This window comes from Dendropsophus ebraccatus, unplaced genomic scaffold (assembly GCF_027789765.1).
Source record: "Dendropsophus ebraccatus isolate aDenEbr1 unplaced genomic scaffold, aDenEbr1.pat pat_scaffold_853_ctg1, whole genome shotgun sequence".
Lineage (NCBI taxonomy): Eukaryota > Metazoa > Chordata > Amphibia > Anura > Hylidae > Dendropsophus > Dendropsophus ebraccatus.
Window position 1 is genome coordinate 22,544 of NW_027210453.1, and position 26,454 is coordinate 48,997.

Consider the following 26,454-nt stretch of genomic DNA (forward strand, 5'->3'; position numbering starts at 1 on the left):
CCCACCCGTGTACCCGGAAGTGTGGTGCGCTATACTCACCTGTCATGTGCCGTCACCCGTCTCCGATCTTCAGCTAGTGACGTCTTCTTCGGGCGGACGGTGAACAGCTCCGACTGTCCCGAATGCCGGCCGCCCTCTGCAGCGTCATCCGATGCTCAGCCGCAATTGACTGAGCATAACTGTGCTCAGCCAATCGCGGCTGAGCAGCTGATGACGTGGCCGCCTCATCAGCCGCGATTGGCTGAGCATAACTGTGCTCAGCTAATTGCGGCTAAGCACAGTTGTGACGTGGCGGAGGGGGGACGGGCGGCAGCGACTCGGCCGTCCGTCCGAAGATGATGTTTGGCGCAAGATGACGGATGGCCCTCGACAGGGATCAGGTAATGTATAATGCACCACACTTCCGGGTACACGGGTGGGGGTGGTGGGACACGGGGAACGGGGCGATTCAGACATAACATACATTACAAACTTGTATAACACTTTGTAATGTGTGTTATTTTGTGAATAATTTCTGAGCGCCGCACTACCCCTTTAATTGACAAGGAAGCAGAGTACATAAACGCAAAGTGGGGATGAGGGAGAACTAACAGCAAAAGCATAACAGAAAAGGCAAGAGTCTCAGTACCACCGAACAGCTAAATAGAATATTAGGTCAAGCAGGTCAAATTACGGTTTTAGTTGACAAACAGTATTGTCTTAACAGTGTATAACAAGGGTTGACCAACAGTATCAGTAATCAACATATGATTACAGCTCCAATTGCTAAAACTAAGGAGGTTTCAGAGATGAAAACCACATACAGTGGGGAAAACAGATATGTGATACACTGACGTTTTTGCAAGTTTTCCTACCTACAGACGATGGACAGATCTTTAACGGGGCTACAAAACAAAAGGCCACTTTCTTTCAGAGGCAGCACTGCTCTTGTCTCCAGTTTGGGTGGGGTTTTGCAACTCAGTTCCATTGAAGTGAATGGAGCTTAATTGCAAACCACACCTGAACTTGAGACAAAAGTGGTGCTCTCTCTGGAAGAAAGTGGCCATGTTTTTGTAGCTCCGGATCACCCCTTAAATTTTATTGTAGGTACACTTCAACTGTGAGAATCAAAAAAAAAATTCCATAAAATAGCATTTTATGACTCTTAAATATTTTTTTGCATGAAATAAGTTTGATACAATAGAGAATACTTTTTGCAATTATGCTGAGATCTTGCATTTAGCCCCAGACCAAGGAATATTGACAGTCATCTTATGTTTCTTTCATTTTCTAATAATTGGCTCAACAATTCCTTTTCACCAAGCTGCTTCTCAATTGTCCTGTAGCCCCTCCCAGCCTTGTACAGGTCTACACTTTTGTCCCTGATGTCTTTAGCAAGCTTTGTTCTTGGTCAAGGTGGAGAGATTAAAGTGTGATTATGTGGACAGGTGTTGTTTTTTTTTTTTTTTTAATGAGTAATGAGTTCAAACAGGTGCAAATAAAACAGGTAATGAGAACAGAGGAGAGCTTTAAAAAAAAAAAAAAAAAAACAGGCCTGTGAGAACCAGAATTCTTGCAGGTTGGTAGTTGATCAAATATTTCATGCAAAAAATGCTAATTAATTATTTAGAAATTATACAATATGATTTTCTGGATTTTTTTTCTCACAGTTGAAGTGTACCTACAATAAAAATTAGACCCTTCTACATTCTTTGCAGGTGGGAAAACTTGCAAATCTCTCTCTCTCTATCTATCTCTCTCTCTCTCTCTATAATATATATATATATATATATATATATATTTATTTTTATTTTATTTATTTATTTATTTTTCTTCAGCTTTTTCATCTCCCCTAGGGAACTTGCAACTGCTTTATCGTTAGTACTGAAAACTGTAATACTTTTGTATTGAGTATATTATAAGTCCAAAAACAAGGAATGCAAGTTTTAAAAATGTTGGAAATGACAAGTGTGCATTAGGTCATAACAACCTAAATCTAAATATATGGATATCGGTTTTGTGGCATGCTCTTTTTAAATATAATTTCACCCTAATCACAGCTATTTATGGAAGAGGTGAAGTCTCGTGGTCCTTATATATATTCTGTACTTGAATCTGCTCAAGCTTTCCTCACACAACATCCTTTTCAAGATATAGAAGATGACACATCTACTTTAGCCAAAGGTTAGTACCTTTTTCCCCCTTAATAATCCTTGCAAAGGACATAGGACATAGGAGTTGCATCCTTCCCTCTACATCAGATATAACCTCATGTACAGTACTGTTCAAACGTAATGTAAGGTGTATGATTAACCAATTATGCCATACAGGTGAAAATGACCATCATTCCTTATGTAGGTTGAAACCCAGTATTAACTGAGACAAAAGTAGCTATGTAGGAAGCCTAAACTGGGTGAGGAGCAGCCAAACTCTGCTACAAAGGTGAGGTTGTGAAAGATAGTTTCATACCACAGTTCATACATCACAGCAAAACTGAGCACTGCAACATAAGACATAAGATAGTTTTACTGCATCAGCAAGGGGTCTCCCAAAGATTTAAAACAGATTTTAACATGTGCTGTTCAAGATCTTCTATAGACGCACAAAAAACAGGTAACCTTAAAAAGTGTGCAATGCTCAGCCAAGGTTTGAGCTAATACCCTGAAAGCAGGGAGTTTCACAGAGTCTGATTTTTCTTTTGGCACTAGAGAACGTAGCTATTTAGCAGCCTGTAAGATCAGGGCTGAATTCTAGTTCTTGTGGTGGGAGTGTGTACTGTAATCTCCATTGAGTATTTTTATACATGTGCTAAAAAAATGCTCAGTAAATAACCTGTGCTAATTTTTGGAGTACTGGCCCTTTCTCTTTTACATTTTCACTTGACAATCAGAATGTTGTAGCAGAGCGGCTGGTGCCGGTCACCAAAACACAATGCTAAACTTTCAATTTCCTTTAAAACTTCTCCAGATGCCTCGCCCAGGAGCCGATCTCAGAGTCTTAGCCGTTTACTTTGGAAACAAGCAAGTGTGGCTAGTGAACTGTGGGACAGGTTGACTGCTCGTAGTTTAGACCAGCAACGTCATCTGGAACGGACATTAGAGCAGCTTCGAGATTTAGGAGTTTCAATGAAAGAAGCTACAGATGCGCTAAGTCAAGCAGAGAGTGTTCAAACAACTTGGGAACCAATAGGAGATTGTTTATCGATTTCCTTGCCTGAGCACATCCAGGCTACAAAGGTAAAAAGGACAATGCGCTGTTGATGTTATTATATGCAGTAATAGCAAATTTAATAAAAATTATGTCTTCATTATTTTTTAGCTATTTAAAGAAGAAATAACTCCTATAAAAGACACAGTCAAGATGGCTAATGACCTTGCCCATCAGCTAGCCTTATGTGATGTTCACCTCTCTGTAGAAAATGCGCGTGAGCTTGAGCAAATTAACAATCGATGGAAACAGCTACAGGTATATGCAGTTAATTTACATTCAGTACCAGGATCACTTTTTTTTTTAAAGGCACCTAATCCCTATGTGGTATTTAAAAGGAGTATAGTCTTCTTCATCTGTACTGTTAGTCTGCTGTGTGATAAAAAAAAAAGCTTATTATCTCTTTCATAAAAGAATACAATATTCTCTTCCAGCACAAATTCTTTTAGATCCATAATCAATAGTACACGTGAATATAAGAAACTTTATTATATATCCTATCAGAGAAAAAAAAGCTTACTTCTCCTTTTATGCATCATCTTCTTGGTACAGTTAAAGGGGTGCTGTGGGGCTTTTCCGCCTATGGCCGGATCCCGCCTCTGACACTGACTGGCTGAGCGGACGTCTCAAACCCACGTAAGAGACCAGGAAGTGGGCAGGCAGCGCGGACTGGAACAGTGCGTTGGAACCGGGGAGGTAAGAGGACGCCGTTGCCTTCAACCACCTCCTCCCCGGTCATAGGCGAAAAAGCCCCACAGCCCGGAGTACCCCTTTAATGTCTACAATTAAAAATAAAGCGACTTTGCAAATAGTCTGTATTAGGGTATGTTCATACTGAGCAAAAGCGGCGGAATTTCGCAGTAAATCTCTCCGCCGCAGAATCCTGCCTGCCTAATTGTCACACAGTGCTTCTATGGGAAGGCTTGCGTGCCTCAGTCAATTTTTGGCTAAATTAATGTTTCTAAGAACACTCATTAGTGATATTCAGGCTATGTATAAAGGGCTCTTTACCCCTTGACCAAGCAATTGTCTCAATTTTTTTTAATTGTCACCCAAGTGCCATTATTTTTTTGCAACATCTTTTGTCAACATACCTATAATACATGCTTGTTTTTTGTTTGTTGTTTTTTTGCATTATTTTGGTGTACATATAACTATTTGATTACTTTCTTTTTGTATTCTGAGGCAGTTTAACAAAATACAGAATTTTTGCATTTGAGGAATTTTATTTATTTATATATTTATTTTAATTTTATTTTAAATAGTTTTACTCTTTATTAGTCCCACAAGGGTACTTTGAAATGGAGTCTTTGGATTGCTCATATATTACACTGCATTATTACTACAGTGCAGGGTATAATTCTGTCAATATAATGCTGATAGGTGACCAAACTGATCTTGCCAGAGGCACAGCTGGGTGGGCGCGAATACATGGCATACCTGGGGGCCTTTCATTAGGCCACTTGCTGCCAGAAATTGTGTCACCACAGAGCCGATAAAGAGTGACAGAAAAAGCACATAAATGCCACAATCACAACTTGGCTGCAGCATCTAAGGGGATCATAGGTTTCTCTTCTTCTGCTAGAAGGCAGGCAGTAACATTTATTGTCAGCACTCTGGTTATATATTGAGGTAGGGTAAAGGGGGTCAGGCAAAGAAGGATTCAAGAAGGCAGGTAGAGTTCAAACACATATAATGAAGCATTTAGTAGAAACACTTTCACTTGGAACACTATAATGCAAGTGACCTATGTGGAGCATGTGGCTTCCTTAAAGGTAATGCAGACAATAGTAGTGCAGGGATTGGCTGGGGCAGATATAGGGTGTATTTAGACCAGTGTTTCTCAATGATGGTTTATTTGCCAGCCGCCCTCTGCCGCGTCATCAGCTGCTCAGCTGTGATTGGCTGAGCACAGTTATGCTCAGCCAATCGTGGTTGAGCAGCTGATGACGCTGCAGAGGGCGGCTGGCACGAGGGACGACATCATTGTCACAAGATGGCGGACGGGGGTCGACACGGATCAGGTGAGTGTAGAGCACTACACTTCCGGGGGTGGCGTGGGTGGGGGGAAACCCGGGAAGGGGGCCATTTACTAACAAAACATACTTGTTGTATAACTTTGTAATGTGTGTTATTTAGTGAATAATTGCTTGCCGCCGCACTACCCCTATAAAGCAAATAAACCATCATTGAAAAACACTGGTCTAAATAACAGCTGCAAGTAACAGTAGAAATAAGGCCTTCTACACACATTCCATGTTTCACGGACAGCATGGACGTGGTAGCCTTGTAGTGGAGCCAACTCCCTCCCCTCCTTCCCTCACAGCATCATCTACCAATATGATTCTGGGAGCGGAGAACCCGCTCCTGGACCTTGCCGATAGCCTGCAAGTCTCCCCTTTGCTGCTATGTCAGGACCCAACTGATGAATGCCCCACACAGCCAGTCAGTGACTGGGCAGGATACCGTTGCAGTCACTGATTGGCTGAACGGGCTAAATTCCACCCTTAGTGACATGGCAGCCGCTAGAACTGGCAGAAACCTAGGTACACCCATTTACTGTTTGGAGAAGCCTGTTTGGAAATCAATTTTAGAATATTTGCAGCCAAAAGCCCACATTCGATATTGAAATAGAGACAAGCAATGTGTGGCTGTAACAGAAGCCACTTGCAGGCAATATTGAAGCATGGTGGAGATTCCTTGCAGGTTTGGGGCTACATTTCAGCAAATGATGAAGGACTTGGGATTTGCTCATAATTTATGGTGTTCTCAATGCTGAGAAGCTTTGTTCTTCGTGTAGTGCCATCAAGGAGACACCTGGCTCGAAATTTTTTCTGCAGCAGGACAACAACCCCAAAGATACAGTCAATGTCATTTAAAACTTTCACCTAAAATCTTTAGCGTACAAATGAACAAAAAGTCTTGAAAGTGATCATATGGTCCCCACATCAACATCAAGATGTGAGGTCAGTGTAGTCACACCAAATATTGATTTGCTGTAGATTTTTTTTTATACCCAAGAGAGCCTTTATATGCCACCTGTCAAACTTGATGGTACCAATATTTTTATTTAGTCAACTAATTGTATTGACATATACAAGTATACATGTAAGAACAGCTCCTCCACTGCAAATCACAGGTTTCAACAAAAAGGTACCAGATGACCAGTATAACAATTTTTTAAAAAGACAATGCTTTGGTTATACTTTTATCTGCTATTGCAGTGGAGGAGTTGTTTCTATATTTGAGGATCCTTGTGATTCCATGGAATTAACTGCGATCCATTACCCTGCATGCATTATTGAGTGTTGTGCCTCCTATTTTGCACAACCGAGCCAGGTGAGAGTTTCTTGTGAGTTCTCCCACCCTCTGAGTAGCCATTGATCCACACTATGAAGTGCTGTTCCCCTTTTTCTTTTACAAGTATGTATGACAGCCTATACTAAGTTGATTGTTTAATAATATGTTTGTGCACATAAATATAATGAATTCATAGACATTCTTCTGTAGACTTCTGTTACGGAACGTCTCCGGCAGCTGCAGGATGCTCACCGTGACTTTGGACCCGAGTCTCAACATTTTTTATCTTGTAAGTTTCTCTACTTTCTCCATAAATGTTAAAGTGAATAGCAACAGACTATTAGTAAAATCAGACATTATGAAACCTACACATGTCCCTTTTATTTTCAGAGATGGTAAATATCATAGGGTCGTTGGACAAAATGTAGGCCACAAGCTACAACACCAAAATGCCACAATTTCATCAAGAATTTACCTTATTTAATTTATTCTTTCTATCTGAAAATTACTGGAATCCTTTCCTTTAGTTAGGCCACATAATCTTGTGGTGGCCCATACCCTTGAAATTACATGTGCTTCTGAGCTCTCAATAAGGTCATTATCTCAGATACTAGAACCTCCAGTATTATGAAACTGCGTGGACTTTCCACACAAGCTCCCTCACGGACGATGCACACACCTGTGGGTTGCAACGTGACCCCCTTCACTTGTATGAGTAAAGGGGTCAGGTGACTAAAAATGTATGATATGGTCTGTATCTTGGGAGTTAGCGATTAGTTAAGCAACTTGACACACTACTGTGAATTTCCCTTAAATGTCTAAAGGCCCTATTGCACAGGCTTATTATCTGCCCAATCAGGGAGATACCGCTCCATGTATCAGGGCCAGTGATCAGCTAGCGTCATGACTCATTTCTTTTTTTTTTTTTTTTTTTTAATTTTTATAAAGTTTATTTAACATAAATAGAATTCACAATACAAACCACCTTAGCTCTCGTCCAAAATCAGGACAATCGCACATATACAAATCTTATTTACCCCAATACATCAATCAGAAATAATTGTAATATCATAGAAACAAACCCTCCCCTCCCCCATAACCCCCCCCCTACCAGCCACAGAACGAGAGAGACAAAGGAAGAGGAAAAAAAAAAAAAAAAAAAAAAATTCACCACTTCCTCCACAACCGCTTACACTTATCCTCTCTACTCCTAATACCCCTAGCCTCCCACCAATCATACCTTTTGATCACATTCACTTGACTTATCCACTCCTCTATTGAAGGTCCCGTCTTCCCTATCCAGTTTCTCAAGATTACCAATCTTGCCAAGAACAATACTTTAACCAAAAGATTTCCCTCTAACTGTAATTCCGGTTTTTCCCCCAAAACTGCCACCTCTAATGTGAGTTGCCCTTTACAGATACCTTTATTATCCAGAACTTCCATTACTCCTATCCAGTATTCTTTAATCTTAGAACATAGCCAGAACATATGGGTCAGATCTGCCTCCCCCTCTCCACATCTATCACAGCATGAGCTCTCCCGGACTCCCACCTTGTGCAAAAACAATGGTGAATAATGAACTCTGTGCAATATTTTAAATTGTATAAGTTTGTATTCAGGATTCTGTGATACATTATTAACACTCTTAAGCATACCCTTCCATCTAGATTCTGAAAGTGATCCACACACCCTCTCCCATTTAGCCTTAAGGGCGGGCACCCTTAATTCATATCTTTCTTCCAATAATATTGTGTACACCCGTGAAGGAAGCCCCTTCCCTTTTGTCAAAGCCATAACTTTTTCCATTCCTTCATTACAGAAAATAAAAAAACTCTCTTTATTACGTGTTCTATTAACCGCGTGTTTTAATTGTGCATAAAAAAATCTATTTTGCCAGGTATCTACATAACCTATAAAGAGATCTTCCCATTTCCTGAGAAGACCTCCCTCAAAGAAAAACTGTACTTTACTATGTCCAAACTCCTTCCAAACTTCTGATTAGAAAGTTCCTCAAATTCAGGGAAGTTAATATTATTCCACAGCTCCGTACATGCCAAGCTCCCTCTAACCTTACAAACCTTCTTAATTTCCTGCCAAATCCTGTGAGTTAGTGTACCAAAAAAATCTACACCCTTTGAGAAAACCTGTAAACCACCTGACTCTAATATTTCAAAAATCCCCAGTTCCCTATTTTTCATACAATTTAAGAAACACCAACTTGACTCCTTATGGGTAATAATATAGGCAAACTGAAAAGCCAAAAAATATAAAAAGAAGTCCGGGAGAGCAAAGCCGCCCCAATCCATCCTAGGGCAGAACCGACCATACCGAAGCCTTACCCTCTTTCTTCCCCAAATCAGTCTGTTAAGCAATATCTCAATCTTCCTAAACCACTTAGTAGGTATCCAAATTGGTGAGGCGGCCAGAAAAAAATTTATCTGAGGGAGAAGGACCATCTTGATAAGCGCCATCCTCGCCGACATCGATATAGGGAGACTAGACCACACCGCCACCTTCTTCTCTATTCTTTCTACCAGAGCTTAATATTATGTTTCAAAAAATGAGAGGGATCCACCCCGCCGCCAGTACCCCTAAATACTCAAGACCCTCCCCCATCTTGCAGACTTTCAGATTACAGAAGCCGTCCCCTAGGTCTCTATCCAAAGGCATAATGAACGACTTGGTCCAGTTTATCGACAACCCCATTAGATTACCTAACACCCCAAAATCCTCTATTATGCCCGGAAGATTCACACCGGGGTCGACGACAAAGAGGAGCAAGTCGTCCGCGTACATAAGTATTTTTTCCTTATCTCTCCTCAAACCGAAGCCCCTAAATTTACCACAAGACCTTATCCATTCCGCCAAAGGCTCGATGTACAGAGCAAATAACATAGGGGACAACGGGCACCCTTGTCTAGTCCCTCTATGAATACTAAATTGTGGAGACACCCTACCATTAATAAGGAGTCTACCCAAGGGCTGCCTATACATCACCTGAATCAATTTTATAAATTTAGCACTAAAGCCAAAATGCTCGAGGGTCTTCCATAAATATGCCCATTCTACCTGATCGAATGCTTTACACGCATCCAATGCTACAACAGCTCTGTCCCCCTCAGCTGGAATTTGCATATTCAAGTACATCCTCTTTATGTTATTAAATACTGTACGGCCTGGCATAAAGCCGTTTTGATCTTCCGAAATCAAAGCCGTAATAACCTTTGACAGCCTCCTAGCTATTAGTTTAGAGAACAATTTAAAATCTATATTCAACAGAGAGATTGGCCGGTAGTTCCCCATCTCAAGATGGTCCTTCCCCCTCTTTCCTATAAGCACAATAACCGCCTCCTCCATAGATCCCGGAAGTCCCCCGTCCCAAATAGACTGATTCAACACCTCTAGCAGAATCGGAAGCACCACCTTAGCATGTCTTCTATAAAATTCATACGGTAATCCGTCTGCCCCCGGAGCCGTATTTCCAGCTACAGAGGCCAAAGTTGCCTCCAACTCTGCCAGAGAGAGTGTGTGAGTCCATTACTTCTCTCTGCATTTCTGTTACTCTAGGCAAGGAAATGCGATCAAACAATAACATATCTGATTTGGATAGGTCTGGGGAAGAAGAGGAGTACAATTTAGTATAGAAATTCACAAAGCTGTTTCTATGGCATTCTGATCAGTGGCTAACCTACCATTTTCTCCCCTAATGGAAAAGATATTACTGTTCTGTGTCTGATTCTTAATTATATTAGACAAAAGTTGGCCTGGTCTACTCCCATCCCTAAATCTCCTATAGTCAGAAAATAACATTTTATTATAAGCTCTATCTTTCACAAACCTAGCATATTCCTCTTGGGCTATCTTTAATTCTCTAAGTGATCCTTCATCCGCCCTTATCTCATAATCTCGACTTTTCTTCTCAACCTCCTGTACATGCTTCCTTTCCCTATCTTTAAATTCTCTCTTTTTAATCAGGATCTTTTTAAAATAACACCCTCTATAAATGCCTTTAGATGCCAAGGCATCCCAACACCTGGATACTTGCTGTTCCCCTATTAGACAGCATAAAGCCCTCTATTTCTCTGTCAATTTCCTCATCCTCCTTTCCCAGAATATTAAGCCAATGAGGGTTAAGTTTAAAGGGTCTATCCAAATGCTCATTTGCCCCACATAATTTCAGACCCCATATCACCGGAGTGTGATCAGATATGTTTTTTGAAGCATATGTAACCTTAGTAACTAATCTAAACCCCCCCAATCACTGAATACCATATCTATTCTAGAAGCCGAACTGTATGAGGAACTAAAACAAGAGAATGCTTTCCTTGTTGGATTATGACACCTCCATACATCTAGCCATCCCACTTCATCCACAAACCTCTCCAATGGAGAGCTTCTATTGACTAGCTTTCTGACATCCGATCTCCTGTCCTCCAAGGACATAGTACAGTTAAAATCCCCCGAGACATAAAGCCCCTATATTCCTTATTTGCCGCGAAACGCAGCAAATCCTCCAATATGTCCCTGGAGAACGGGGGAGGGATGTACACAAAAGCCAAATTATATTAGAACCCTCTATGCAACCATACAAAAATACATATCTTCCCCTATTGTCCGTCTGTGACACAAAGATTTTATGGTCTATTCTACGGTGAATCAGAACTGACACTCCTGCAGAAAAGGAGGAACCAAAAGAGTGAAATGACGAGGCTACCCAGCCCCTAGAGATACCCACCACCGATTCTGAAGTTAAATGGGTTTCCAACAGCCCAACTATTGCCGGCAGATGTTTATTAACTTGATCAAACACAGCAAACCTTTTAAGCCTTTCACCCAAACCTCTCACATTCCAACTAACTATATTGACCATAACACCTACTCAGCCAAAATTGCGTCTCCACAGCCAAAAAAAAAGAAAAAAAAAAAAAAAAAAAAAAAAGAAAAAAAAAAAAAAAAAAAAAACCTCCTATCTCTCTCCCGTCCCGGGCTGGACCCACCCTCCCCTCCCCCCCCCTCTCCCCCCCCCCCCCTCTCCCCCCCCCCATCCCACCCACCTCTACCCCCCATAACCCACTGCAAAACACAGTGTGTCCTACACCCGAGTTTTCCCCACCCGCCACACTTGCTACCTATCCCACTTATATAAATATGGGGAAAGAAAAACACTAGAATAAAAAACAGTTCATATTATGGGAGCTTCATACTCCCTCATTAATTTATCCCCTGCGTATCCATCCATTTTCTTGCTTCCTCCGCCGACTGAAAAAACAAAACCTTCCCCTCCCATTCCACTCTGAGTCTAGATGGAAAAACAGGGAGTATTTAATACCTCTGGATCTCAACGATTTTTTAACCTCAAAATACTGGGCCCTAGCTCTCTGTGTCTCTACCGCGAAGTCTGGAAAAATAACAACCTTAGCATTGTTATAACGCAAATCCTCCATTTGCCTTGCCTTCCTCAAAATCACATCTCTATCCTTAGATAGTGACACTTTAACAATCATGGCTCTCGGGTTGTTACCCACAATAACCCTACCTGGAATCCTGTGCGCCCTCTCCACCGCAAAGAGGGAAGAGAGACCACCCGCAAATTGTTTCTTCAACCAATTTTCCATAAGTTCACATGCACCTTCTCTCTCTTCCCCCTCTGGGATGCCTATTATCCTCAAATTGGCCCTGCGGGATCTATTCTCCAAATCCACCACCTTCTCCTTCAGTGCTTTATTACTGACCAGTAATGAGGCCACCTCCTGTTTGATTTTATTTATGTCATCCTCTGCTGTACTAATCCTAGACTCAGCTTCCGTACACCTATCCCTAATTTTCTTAACATCTTCTCTGATAAGGGCAATATCATGCTGTAGGGCTCCCACTTGTCCCGACAGTGCCTCCAAAGTGCTGCTGCTCTTTGTCACTACTCCCAAGATTCTTCCCAATACCGAGGAAGGATCTACCTCCTCCATCTCCCCTCCTGGTATCTCTTCCGAAGCGGACTCATCAGCTGTCCTTGTAATAACAGTTTTACTTTTACTTGCCCCCTGACCAGGAGAGAGAAACTTATCCATTTTGTTACTGGGTTTCCCCGGGGTACCCCCTCCCTTTTTCCCTCCCCTTTTATCCATCCGAATGCAGTACTCAAAACCACCAGGCAAAAAACAACTCTTTGTTTTGAAGTCTCTTGTTCTCGGTCCAGTAAAGCACTAAGATCCGACCACAGAGTCCCCAAAAAAATTCCTCTGATAAATCCCTATCTGGAGTCTCTTGTTGTCGGGTCCCGTAAATCACTAAGATCCGACCCCAGAGTCCCCACTAAATCAGTACCCACAGATCACCTAGGTCTCTTGTTCTCGTCTCCAGTAACACACATAGATACGAGCCCAGAGTCCCAGACCAGATCTTCGTCAACCAGCATTCCCCACTTTCCCTCCCCCAGAACTGTAAAGAACACAGAGATATGTCATGCAATCATATAGAAAAATCAGTCCGCCTATCCACCCTCGACTAAGCAGAAAAGAGATGACCGTTCAAATCTCTTCGCCCTCCCGGGCCAAGCACATAGGGAAGTCCACCATTTTATGGGGGAGGAGCCCCTTCTTAGTTCAATGCAGTCCAGATCTTCAACTGCAAGTCAATCTTACACTTTATATCCTCAACAGGATATTGAGTTACAACCCAGGGTTCAGCAAACACGAGCTTCTGGTTCCCACTTATACAAGAAAGTTATGGGCTTTATATTTCCAGCAAGGTATACGAAGGCAACACAGGATCCAGTAAGGATAAGAAACTTCTCTTTTGCCAACCATAGAGAGTATGACAAAGAGCACAGTACATAAACCAAATACATAGGCTGCGAGGTTATGTTATTGCTCCTGTTCTACAAGTTCTGTTGGATCAACTCTCAGGTGAGGGAGGGAGAGAAATTCACTTAGCAAAGTGAGGCACCATAGTGCCATAGTCCACGTAGCATGGGAAACATAGCATAAACTTGTAACTCCGCTGCTCCCAGGACTTAACACATAAACAGATTTTAAATGGCTCTGACCCAGATAATAATAAAAAAAAATCAGCAAAACGACACAGTTCACTAGATAGACACGGTCAGATAAAAGAAGCCGTTATTCCCTCTTGAGAGGGTATCACCTGTCTTCACCTCCTGCCGAGGCCGCTGCCGTATGTCCTCATATGCCCGAGAGGGGGAGGCCGATAGCCGAGTCTCCCAGCCGCCAAAGATCCTCCACGCTCGCTGCTGAGGCCAGACTTTCAGCCTCGTGGCTGCCTGCAGCTCTCTCACCGCTGCTCCGCAGCCCTTCGTCCGGCCGGAGACCACCCCCTCACGGCGTGAGTCGCTCCCGCTCTCTCACTGCAGGAACAACCCCACTCTCAAATCAGTTTGGGGAAATCGCCAGTCACCCTCTGCAGCTCTCTCACCACTGCCTCGGGTGACAGAGGCGCTCTCCGGCACCTCGCGGCCCTCCCGCCCTCTCACTGCGGGGGCCGCAGTCTTCAGCGTCTGGCCGACTCTCCTGGCTTAGTCCACCACGGCACTCCGTCTCCCCCACACTCCTCATCAGCAGCGCTCGGCCTATTCCGGCTTCAGCAATTCATGGCACCTGGCCCAGCAGTCATTCAGCCCTGGGAGCTCTCATGCAAGCGTGGCAGGTGAGCAGAGGAACACACCTAGCTCCTCCTCTTCCTCATCCCCCATGACTCATTTCTTACTTCAGATATGTAAAAAAAAAAATCTGCTTTCAGCTGCACATTTTCCCATGTAATAAGATATGTGCGGCTAATGGATGAATAACACGGGGCTTGCACAGTTTAGTGTCTATTTGTGCAGCCCTAGTTGCACAATTATCGATCTAGGAGATTAGTGCTCGTTTACAACAGAGCTCATGCTGCGTTTATACGGAGTGATAATTCGCTTAATCGAACGAATAACAATTTCTAAGTAACTAACTATGTCTTTTTCATAACGATCAGCGTTTAGACTGAATGATAAATGGTTTGGAAAAATCGTTATTACAATCGTTTTATGATCACTTAATCCTGTCTCACACATAGGGTGAATCGGTGAAAAACCAACAATGATTTGAGAACATGTTGAAAGATCACAATATACGATTTCTTGCTCGTCGCTTGAGCGTTCACTGTGTTTCCAGGAGCCGATTATCTCTCAAATGTGATCGTTTTCACGAAAATAAAAATCGCAAAAATAAATGCACCATCAGGCCGTCAAATACAACATAAAGTTGAAAATTCCTCTTAAGGCTGGGTTCACACTACGTATCTTTCAGTCAGTATTGTGGTCCTCATATTGCAACCAAAACCAGGAGTGGATTGAAAACACAGAAAGGCTCTGTTCACACAATGTTGAAATTGAGTGGATGGCCGTCATTTAATGGCAAATATTTGCTGGTATTTTAAAAATACGGCTGTTGTATTGAAATAATGGCAGGTATTTACTGTTATATGGCGGCCATCCACTCAATTTCACCATTGTGTGAACAGAGCCTTTCTGTGTTTTTAATCCACTCCTGGTTTTGGTTGCAATATGAGGACCACAATACTGACTGAAATATACGTAGTGTGAACCCAGCTAAGGGTGTATTCACATGTACAGGATCTATAGCAGATCTGCAGCAGATTTTATGGCGCAGATTTCATTGCCCAGATTCGATTTGCTTTGAATCTGCAACTTCAAATGAGAGAAGCAAACATGGGAAGCTCACCCTGGAGACCTTTTTCAAACGCTTTGCTAGTTCACAAAACATCACCCCTCACTTACCTTTTATTAAGCAGGGTTCCTACGCTTCACACACTTTGGCCCTATTGCTAATGTGTCATAATTTTGGCACAATTGCACCAAAACCATCTTATATATCTTCTGCCACATTTACTATTTTTGATATTTTTCCAATGAGTACAAAAGGTGACATAGTGGTATACAAAGAGACTGGCCTAGCTATAAAAGTGGACATTGCTTTAAGTGTGCCAAAAATTGTGCAAGATTGCCCCTAACAGTTGGTCTAACCTAAATCAGATTGCAGAGGGAAAATCTGCTCAAAAATACCTGATACAGGTAAAATTGTGGCCAGGAATGAAAGTTTACACATAATAACTTAATTTCCATCCAAAATGATAGCACATGATAGGAGTGCACAGAAAGTGATTGTCACAACACCAATTTATCCTCTAAAACAGACATGTCAAACTCTGGCCTGTTGTCCGCAGAGCCATTTTTTTTGGCCCGCCTAGGAAATCTGTGATTATAATACAGCTGGGCCGCCGAAGTTTATTATTGGGCCCGTTAAGAATGTGTAAGCAAAGATCTATTGGCTGCCATTGGATCTATCCTATGCTGCCATTGGATATGTCCTGAACTGAACCCGCCTCCCAGTAAGTCGCGTAATTGTACTGCACAACTCACCATTCCAGGGTTGTGGCCGTAACTGTCAGGAGTGCTGGAGTCCAGGACAGGTAATTATGTTGTGTGGGGCCTTGGGGGGACTGTGTGCACTGCCTCTGGCGTTCTCCCCCTCAGGACTCTCCTCCTTCCCTCAGCCACCGGCCGACCACCACACACTCAGCTCCTTCCCTCAGCCACCAGAGCCACACAACAGCAGTGACAGCAGCAGGTGACGTTGTTATGTACACATGGGGGATGCTGGGGGGTTTAACTGGACACATGGGGGATGCTGGGAGAGGGGTTAACGGGACACATGGGGATACTGGTAGGGGGGTTAACTAGACACATGGGGATGCTGGGGGTTAACTGGACACATGGGGGAAACTGGGGATTACCCGGACACATGGGAGATCTGGGGGGTTAACTGGACACATGTGAGATGCAAGGGGTTAACTGGACACATGGGGGATGCTGGGGGGGGGGGTTAACTGGACAATTATACACGATTTTTTTTATAAATATCATGGTCGGCCCACGACTTAGTCCAAGTTTTTAATTTTGGCCCACTAAGGTTTTAAGTTTGACACCCCAGCTCTAAAATATTCAGAGCTTTGTGGAATGATCACAGATTTCTATGTCTGCTTCTAAATGAATACTGCAAAGAATCGCCCCTGGCATGCACTGCTTGTATCCTCATGACAGATTTCTTTATAGGATTTTGTAAATCAGTAATAGATTAAGGTTTGTTTGGGGTGTTTTGGGGAATAGGGTCAGAAACATGTCTGTGCAATATTCAAAAATCATTATATGTCAGCTGCACATCACCTTGTGTAATAGGGCAGGTGCAGCCAACAATGTCTGAACTATAGGACCACACTAACAATCCAGCAGCCTTGTTTACCCAATATGAAGATGTTTAATAAGCTCAATAAACTAGTTGTGGTCTCCTAGATCTGCACTCATATTGGATGGGGGTCAGGGTGTATTTTAGACATTTGTAAAAGATAACTAACTTTGAAATTTTAGTATAAAAGATTAATCACATTTTAATATTCTAGCTTCTGTCCAAGTGCCCTGGGAGAGAGCAATATCACCCAACAAGGTTCCCTATTATATCAAGTAAGTAACTAGAATGTCCTGCTTAAGTTGTAGCCTTATTGTCTCTTATATTTCTCTGGTGTATGATTGCATGTGTATTACAACAAATAGTTGTAAAAATTATTATATGCAACTTATTAATAAATAGTTAATAGAAATATTTTTTCATCCTTTGCCAGGCCATTCCTCCTTGTTAGCCTTTTCAGTCTTTTCCACAATCCACATGGCCCTCCCATCCTGGAAATTAGTGCTTTTTTAGACTACGTTCACACTTAATATTTCAGTCAGTCTTTTGGTCAGTATGTTTCAGACCAAAATCTGGAACCGACAGGGCAAAATTATAATAAAAAGATTTTTGTGCTCAGTTTCTGTGTTTTCAACACATTCCTGGTTTGGTGGGGAAAAGACTAACCAAAATACTGACAGAAATGCTATGTGTGAACATAGCCTTAGGATGAAAACACAGCACAGTCTGCGAAGAAGAATGTACAAAAAGGGATTGTGGCTACATTGGTGGGCATATCCAGGCTTTAAAAATGAATGGCATGCTGATCAGAGGGACTGGCAGCATGGCCAATGCTCACAGAGCAAAGATTGGTTGTCGGTAACCTAGGCCAGTGATTTTCAACCTTTTTTTAGCCTCGGCACACTTTTTATACTTAAAAAATCCCGGGGCAAACCACCAACCAAAATGGCACAAAATGACACTAAAACAGTACATATTATACATATAGTTAATAATATAGATTCTAAACGTATTTATACTCACTCAATGTGAAACCTGGGCCTGTTTTCTTCTCCCCCCTGTGCTTCTCTCCTGCTGTGCTTCTCTCCACCATACTTCTCCCCCCTGCTTCTCTCCTGTGCTTCTCTCCACCATACTTCTCTCCTGTGCTTCTCTCCCCCATGCTTCTCTCCTGTGCTTCTCTCCCCCATGCTTCTCTCCTGTGCTTCTCTCCACCATACTTCTCTCCCCCCTGCTTCTCTCCACCAAACTTCTCTCCCCCCTGCTTCTCTCCACCATACTTCTCTCCCACCTGCTTCTCTCCGCTGTTTCCCTCCCCCATCCCCATGTTTTTCTCCCCCCTGCTTCTCTCCCCTGTTTCTCCCCCATCCCCAGGTTTCTCTCCCCCCCTGCTTCTCTCCCTGTCTCCCCCCCCTGTTTTTCCCCCATGCTTCTCTCCCCCATTGTTTTCTCCTGTTTCTCTCCCCCATCCCCAGGTTTCTCTCCCCTACTTCCTCCTCACCTCCTCTAAAATGATTGCCGCTGCTGTCCGCCTCACCTACTGGCCGCCCGTAGGGCCCGGACGTGCTCCTCCAATCAGCGGAGACCGGGAGCGTGGTGCTCGCATCACGGCCTGCCACAGCGCACCATGCTCCCGGTCCCTGCTGATTGGATAGGAGGAGCACGTCCAGGCGCTACAGGCGGCAAGTAGGTGAGGCGGACAGCAGCAGCGGGGCGATCTGCAGGGGCACCATAGTTTGGGGAGCTTTTCCCGCAGCACACCCGACCATGTGTCGCTGCACACTAGTGTGCCGCGACACACTGGTTGAAAATCACTGACCTAGGCAAAGGGCTAGGTTGTTATAGAGTACAAGGCATGACAGCGAAAGTAGGCAATCTTGCTAATTACTTTTACATCAGTTAAAACACTTTAACATATGAGAATAACCCTTTAAGTTAAAAATTGGGTATGACCAGGGCTATGGACCTTTACACACTTTGACACCACTTTGATAATGAGCACCGATCAATTAGCATTTGTTAGGAGAGCCTGTGTGGCCACCTAGCAGAGATCTTCTTGAAGGTCTTTGGCAGTCAAGTGGGTCGGATTTGCCTTTTTAGTAATCCTATGAGCAGCTGGCTCTAAAAGTTTTCTTGGTCTTCCAGACTTTCTCCTAACTCCACTGTTCCTGTTATCTGCCATTTAATTACAATAGGCAGCTGCTTAGAAGAAGCCATGTTTACTTTTTTGGGATAAGGTTAGAGGAGTTGGGGTATTCATAAAATGTTGAAATTTGTATCACCTAGCCTTTTCTAACAATGATTGTGAACTGGACAAATGACTGGACAATGATTGTGTCTTTAACTGGATAAAGTTACTTTAGTGCTCAAATCTCCTTGAGTTTGCTCTAAAATTGTACAAATTCAAAGTAGTACACTGATATTGCTTAAAGTGTTGAAAAGTGTGTTTCATCCTTTAGACCACATTCACCCATTCCAGACCGTGAAGTTGCCCAACAGAATCAGAGATCTCCTGGTATAACGTGTCATTAAGATGGCAGAAGTGCTAAAAGTGCTTAAATCTTTGTGGGACTGTACTGACACAGCTGCACAGCTTTATCAGTGCAGTTCTGCGACGATTTAAGCATTTTAGTGCTCCTGGCATAATAATGATACATGATGTCACAAGGTCTCGTGTTCACAGTCCACAGTTTCTGTTATTTACGGAATGTTTGGAGTAGCCTTACTTGCTTGAGTGTTCACAGTAACAAACCTAAACATACCCTGCCCATTCTTGTTCCCTGGGCATTATTTGTGTATGGAGAGAAAAACTGAAGTTACTAGGACTGCCTGGGTTCCCTTGGGGCCTGAATTGGTGCTACAGCTGTGGCCGGAGAGTTTCCCTACATGGACAGTGTCAACTGGACAGCATGTATTGTCCTTGACTTCCCCTCAAATACTCTACGACCTCCCCTTCACATTTGTGAACAAGGCAGTAAAAGTGGCCCTTTGCTAGCATATTTAACTTGGAAAGCCAATACTTTGCCCCCTGTAGTAGCAATTCAAGACACTAATACTTATACTTTCTGTTTTCTGTTTTTAGTCTCCCATTCCCAGGGTATAATGGGATACAGTGTTTGTCTAGTGCCTTATTGCTAATGATTGCTTGTCTTTAGCTGATTGTCTCTCTGTTCATATAGTCACCAAGCACAAACAACTTGCTGGGATCATCCAAAAATGACAGAGCTATATCAGGCACTTGGTGAGAAATTGTTCTTTTGTTAACTTCCTCCTCAGTTTGTGTTTTTTGGTATACACAATCCTATACATTTGTTAGTTCTGAAAAAAAAAAAAAAGTTGATGGAGATACAACCAAGAGACATAGCGGTAGTAACACAGCACTGATCCAAAGGCGTCAGTCACCACAGCCATCAGTCACTGATCAGCACGGTGCTGAAACCCACCACCCGCTCCAATCGGCTGTTTACTGTGTACTGCGGGCTCTGAATAGCTGATTGGCATGGGTGCTGGGTGTCACCAGTCAGTTCACTTTGCCCAGAAACCGTTAAAGGACAACTACACACAATTATAATACACTCTGTATAATATATTTGCCTTTTTTTGTTGCTTTTTTTTCCAGGAGATTTAAATAACATCAAATTTTCTGCATACCGAACAGCAATGAAACTGCGTAGAGTTCAAAAGGCTCTAAGATGTAAGCATCAGTAGTTTTAAAACTGTGTACATTTGGGTGATGCAAACTATATTTTAAATGTATAAGTTCACTTAGAGGACATTCTAACTGATCACTTAAACTAATACTATAAATACACAAAAACACAGAAAAATGCAAAAGCTCACCGCAATGGCAAAATACAGACCCACTATAGACATGAAAATAGTTAAAAGCAGCCCCCCAATCTGCTAAAAAAAATTCCCACAAAAATAATGAGGCTCTTGGTTACCATTTGCAAACTGTGTAAACTACCCCACCACGTTAAAGGCAGACCCTACACTGTACTGTGGCCTCTCCATGGCATGAAATACGCCTATGCTCTGGGCATGCAAGATCCATCTTATACCTGCAAAAGTAATTACACCACCTGGGTGGGATAGGTGGAGTGCACAACCAAGTAGAGGCAGCCACTCCCCCATCTGAAACACAGAAAAAAGGACAAATTTGGTCAGCTTTCCTAGAACACCATTCACACTAGGCAGTAGCATGTTGCTATGGCTGAAATGGCAAACATACAAAAACACAGAAAAATGCAACAGCTCGCTGCAATGGCAAGATACAGACCCACCATAGACATGAAAATAGTTAAAAGCAGCCCCTCCAACTGCTAAAAAAAATTCCCACAAAATAATAAGGCTCTTGGTTACCTATTGCAAACGGTGTAAACCACCCCACCACGTTAAGGTGGCCTCATTCCAGGGCAATCTTACACTGTACTATGGCCTCTCTACTATAAATGGTTCCTATATCACATGGTTGGGATACGATTTTCCCTTATAATTCAAGCATTGAAATGTGTCCATATTATAAATATGATGGACAGCCGATTTAATAGACCACCAGCAAAAACTATACACTACAAACCTTTTGCACATTTATTGCATATGCCACAAATACCTTATCAAAGTCTACAGAGACCCCAGTTGTCATGAGAATAGGGTTTTTCATTGAGGAGGTGACTGTGCTTAAAATCTGTTATTTCTCCTTTGATGTCTTTTTTTTTAACATTTGTGTTACTTCATACTGCTTTTTATTTCTTTCTATCAACATGTTTCAGTGGACTTAGTCACCCTGCCCCTCCTATCTCAGATATTTAGTTCGGATATCCTGCAGTCTGCAGATCGCTCTCTGGATGTTCTTGATGTAATTCGATGTTTGAGTTCACTGTATGAGCGATTAGAAGAAGAACGTGGACTTTTAGTCAATGTGCCATTGTGTGTGGATCTAGCCCTCAACTGGTTGCTAAACGTCTTTGATGGGTAGGCATTTGCAATAGCTTTTTTGTTGTGCATACCATAACATAAAATGGGCTTTTCAGCCAAAATACAGTGGCTTGCGAAAGTATACATTACAACCTGTGTTTAAATCTGTTTTCAATCTGAATTGTGTATTTATGATGCATCTGTTTTTGCAATTTTATGGCCATGTTCACATTACGTATAACACTGGCCGTTCTGTGACCTGGCCAGTTACTGAAGATCATCCCGGCCGGTACTGCAGTACTGTTTTTTTATTTAACCAGAATCAAAATCTGACAATGTCTTTTCCTTCTTATTATACAGTGGTCGTGTTGGAAGGATACGGGCTCTTTCTTTTAAGGCGGGAATAGTGTGTTTTGTGATTGTGATGTAAAGGGAAATTGCAATGTGAGTATTATATTGGATTGATTAGAATGCTTTGTATAATTACATAATTACTTTTTTATTTCTGTAGAATATTTTAACAACTGCATAATGTGGTTGGAAAAAGTCAAATGATCATCTAGTTCTCCCAAGGATGTTTAGGGAAAGATGGTTGTGAATTGCGGGGAAGGCTGTGAGTAACTTTTAGAACTTTGTTTACTGTCTATTAATCCATAGCAAGGTAAAAAAACACAAGGCATAAACCATTCTGCCCTAAACAGGAAGGCCCCATTCACACGTCCGTGTCAGTTTTTACTGTCAGGAAATCCTGATCAGGAGACCTCAAATGTCATCAGGATAGTATCAGGATTTCCTGACAGTAATCCGTTTTTACCATCAGGAAACCATCAGGAAAAACCTTCAGGATTTCCTGATGAGATAATATTGTCTAGTATGCCAACATAAATCACAGGTACCCGTGTACCTGGATGGCCACAGGCTGCAGAACTACAACTCCCATCATGGCCTGTCAGCAAGGCATGATGGGAGTTGTACGTCTGCAACCTGGATGGCCACAGACTGCAGAACTACAACTCCCATCATGGCCTGTCAGCAAGGCATGATGGGAGTTGTACGTCTGCAACCTGGATGGCCACAGACTGCAGAACTACAATTCCCATCATGGCCTGTCAGCAAGGCATGATGGGAGTTGTACGTCTGCAACCTGGATGGCCACAGACTGCAGAACTACAACTCCCATCATGGCCTGCCAGCAGAGCCATGATGGGAGTTGTACTTCTGCAACCTGGATGGCCACAGGCTGCAGAACTACAACTCCCATCATGGCCTCTCAGCAAGGCATGATGGGAGTTGTACGTCTGCAACCTGGATGGCCACAGACTGCAGAACTACAACTCCCATCATGGCCTGCCAGCAGAGCCATGATGGGAGTTGTACTTCTGCAACCTGGATGGCCACAGGCTGCAGAACTACAACTCCCATCATGGCCTCTCAGCAAGGCATGATGGGAGTTGTACGTCTGCAACCTGGATGGCCACAGACTGCAGAACTACAACTCCCATCATGGCCTGCCAGCAGAGCCATGATGGGAGTTGTACTTCTGCAACCTGGATGGCCACAGGCTGCAGAACTACAACTCCCATCATGGCCTGCCAGCAGAGCCATGATGGGAGTTGTACTTCTGCAACCTGGATGGTCACAGGCTGCAGAACTACAACTCCCATCATGGCCTGCCAGCAGAGCATGGTGGGAGTAGTAGTCCTATGGGGTAATCTCACCTGTCCCGGATCCTGCTCTGTCGGGGCCGCGAGGTTGGGGTCCGGGTCCGGGTCAGAGTGCAGTGCTGAGGTCCGGGCAGCGGCGGCGGTCGGAGGTGTGGAGCATCCGGCGGGCGGCCGGTGGTGAGTTCCCGGGGGGGGGCGGTGTTCCGGTGGTGAGGTGGTGAGCGGCGGCGGCGGCGGGTATGGGGGCGCGGGGTGGTTGTCGGGGGCTAGCGGGTACTGGGGGTTAGGCGGCGGCGGCGGCGGGGGGGGGTGGGGGGGGGCGGGGGATCTGCACCGCAGTCTGGCCGGCCAGAGTGTGCGGTGCGGTGCGGGGGGGATGGGGGTGTGCGGGTGATCGGACGGCGGCCGGGGCTGGCTCTCTACCAGTCCGGAATCGCGGGCACTTTCCTGATATACATCAGGAAAATGCCCGTGATTCCGGCGCTCCCATAGACTTCTATGGGGCGTCCGTGCCGATTTCCGGACGAAAATAGGACAGGATCTAAAAAATCCGGTCCTATTTTCCGGAACGGACACCCTTCCGGAAAAATCCGGAAGGGTGTCCGTGTCTAATGTTAGTCTATGAGTCCGGAAATCCGTCCGGATTTCCTGATAGGAAATCCGGACAGATTTTCCGGACGTGTGAAGGGGGCCGAAAAAAATCAATTCTGATCCTGAGTGGGGATTAAACTGGATCAATATTTATAAAATAAGTCTATACATTCACATACGTATTAAAGGAGAAGTCCATGTACAAAAACTACAGGCAAGTTGGTGGAGGAAGGAAAATAATAAACAATTTTTCTTTATCTTTATGTACATGTTGTTTTGTATATAATAACTGTGGAAAAATTTATAAAAATATATATATAAAAAAAATCAGTAATGTGATAATTGAATAGTTCAAGTGATTCTGCATGCATGCATTTTATTTTATTTTTTGAAAAATGGGCTGATTTAAACGTTCATTATAGGATGCATTTATTTATATTTAAAAAAACAAACATTTTTGTTTACACTCATTTTTAGTTCCCCTAGGGTACTTAATACCATGATTGCTCATAGGGATCAATGTAATACTCTATGTATCGCATTGATCCATCATTTCTGCACACAATTGCCTCAGCCTGTTGGAAGCACGCTGAAGCAATCACAAGCTGATTGGTTCCCTAAAAGCAGTAGATTCTCCCTTGGAGCTGCTGCTAGTAGCCACTATGGCATAGAGAAGCAATTCATTGCTCGGTCCTTTCCCACCATTGTTCTTAAAATAAGCATATTTTGCAGTGGTAGGTATGCAGCATTTCTATTTTTGTTTAGAAAGTGAGTCTCAGACATATCTTTCTTTCATTTTTTCTCTCATTTCTAAACTTTCTTCCTAGGCAGTAAAATGAGACAGGAGCTTACCTTTATTATTTCCCTGTTTTTACTGACTGTGAGTGTGCTAGAAAAGTATTGGGTTTACCAAATGCTGTTGGTGGTAAGCATGGAATAGTAGTTGCACAGTGGTACCTCAGCAATCTGGCTGTGCACCCTGCGCAGCTGGTTGTCTTTGGGCCACTTGTTAGGACAAAAACAGTAATGCCATCCCTTTGTGAGGTGGGCCTACCTATTTAATAATAATACTAATAGTAATATGTTCATATTGATATTACTCTTCTCTAATGCAAAGTAAATGTTTTCCTTAGATCTGTTTTCACAAGTTGCTGGACCTGAAGGAACTTGTGATCAACGGCAGCTTGGCCTTCTTCTACATGAAGCCATTCAGATACCCCGTCAACTAGGAGAGGTTGCAGCATTCGGAGGAAGTAATGTTGAACCGAGTGTGAGGAGCTGCTTTAGATTTGTAAGTGTACAAACATTAAATTGCATAGTTAATTATTACTACTAATCTATTTACAGGGCTGACGTCCTGTGGCCACATGAATACCTTACAGCCTCCTTAAATAATAAACTGGACACTTTCCTGACAGTTTGGAACACGGGGGATTTCCTCTCTATCACTGACACCATGTAGGATTCCTTCTCCCTGCTGCCCCAGCTCCCTTCCCTCTGTTGTTGTCTCCTATTGTTTGTCTTGTCCCATATCTTCATATTTAGTGAAAATTGCTAATTTAATGATTTAGTTTAGATTTATTGTTCCCCTCTAGCCTTAGTATGGTGATCTTTCCTTTGTAGAGATGAGTGAATTTACAGTATAAGGCTCGGTTCAGACGTTGTAACTGTGCGGCTGTATTTGCGGCTGTAATTGTGCGGCGGTATTTTTGGTGGTTCGTGTGTATGCTTGGAAGTATAGGATATGCGGCTGCACAGTGCACACTATGTCTGAATCTACGGCCCTATTGTAAACGGACCCGTAAAAATGAACAAGACCATTGTTTGCGGCTGGACATGCGGCCGAGGATTGACAGGTGGTCCGTACGGAGTACTTCAAAAATAGCCGGCAATGATGCCGAATGCCGATGCCTCTAATAGTTAATATATTAAATTACTAAAACACATTTTCTTTGTAATCAAGACACTTTCGTTGTTCAATAATTTATTTCTAACGAATCCATCATTTTGCAATTAAATATACTGTTAAAATAAATAGATATATAAATAAATGTATATTTATCCATATATTTATTTTTTGACAGTATATTTAATTGCACAATGATGGATTCGTTAGAATTAAATAATTGAACACTGAAACTGAATTTATTTCCACGAAAATGTGTTTTATAATTAAATATTAATTAGTACAGGAAGCTCCATAAGCCATTAATTCATATTCCCGCAATAGAGCATTCTGTACTAATCATCACTTTACTTTAATGAAAACATCAAATGTTTCTTCTAATTATGTTATGACAATAGCATTATTAGAAGAAACATTTAGAATTATATGTGCGCTCAGCTGATTGGCTGTTCGGCTGAGCGCACATATAATGAGCCGGTCCGCAGTACAGTGACTTCATTGTGCTGCGGACCAGCGAAGAGGACACATCGGGGTGAGTGTAGAGCTCTCCCCACCCCCCCCTGAACTGCACCCCTCCCAGCAAGGAACGGGGGTCACTTAACCCCTTCCTTGCTGGGATGGGTGCAGTCTGACATCA

General features: G+C 42.9%; 1 protein-coding gene across 1 annotated transcript in view; it reads left to right on the forward strand.

Annotated features, from left to right (window-relative positions):
- Nucleotides 1-22,177, forward strand: part of LOC138780803 (dystrophin-related protein 2-like) — a 32,219-nt gene extending 10,042 nt beyond the window's left edge. The window contains exons 4-13 of the mRNA XM_069956725.1: nt 2,040-2,163; nt 2,947-3,215; nt 3,298-3,444; nt 6,697-6,775; nt 16,954-17,014; nt 19,919-19,980; nt 20,359-20,433; nt 21,512-21,713; nt 22,017-22,082; nt 22,168-22,177. Coding sequence (XP_069812826.1) covers nt 2,040-2,163; nt 2,947-3,215; nt 3,298-3,444; nt 6,697-6,775; nt 16,954-17,014; nt 19,919-19,980; nt 20,359-20,433; nt 21,512-21,713; nt 22,017-22,082; nt 22,168-22,177 — 1,095 coding nt within the window. The remainder of the gene's footprint in view (nt 1-2,039; nt 2,164-2,946; nt 3,216-3,297; nt 3,445-6,696; nt 6,776-16,953; nt 17,015-19,918; nt 19,981-20,358; nt 20,434-21,511; nt 21,714-22,016; nt 22,083-22,167) is intronic.
- Nucleotides 22,178-26,454: the final 4,277 nt, after the last annotated feature.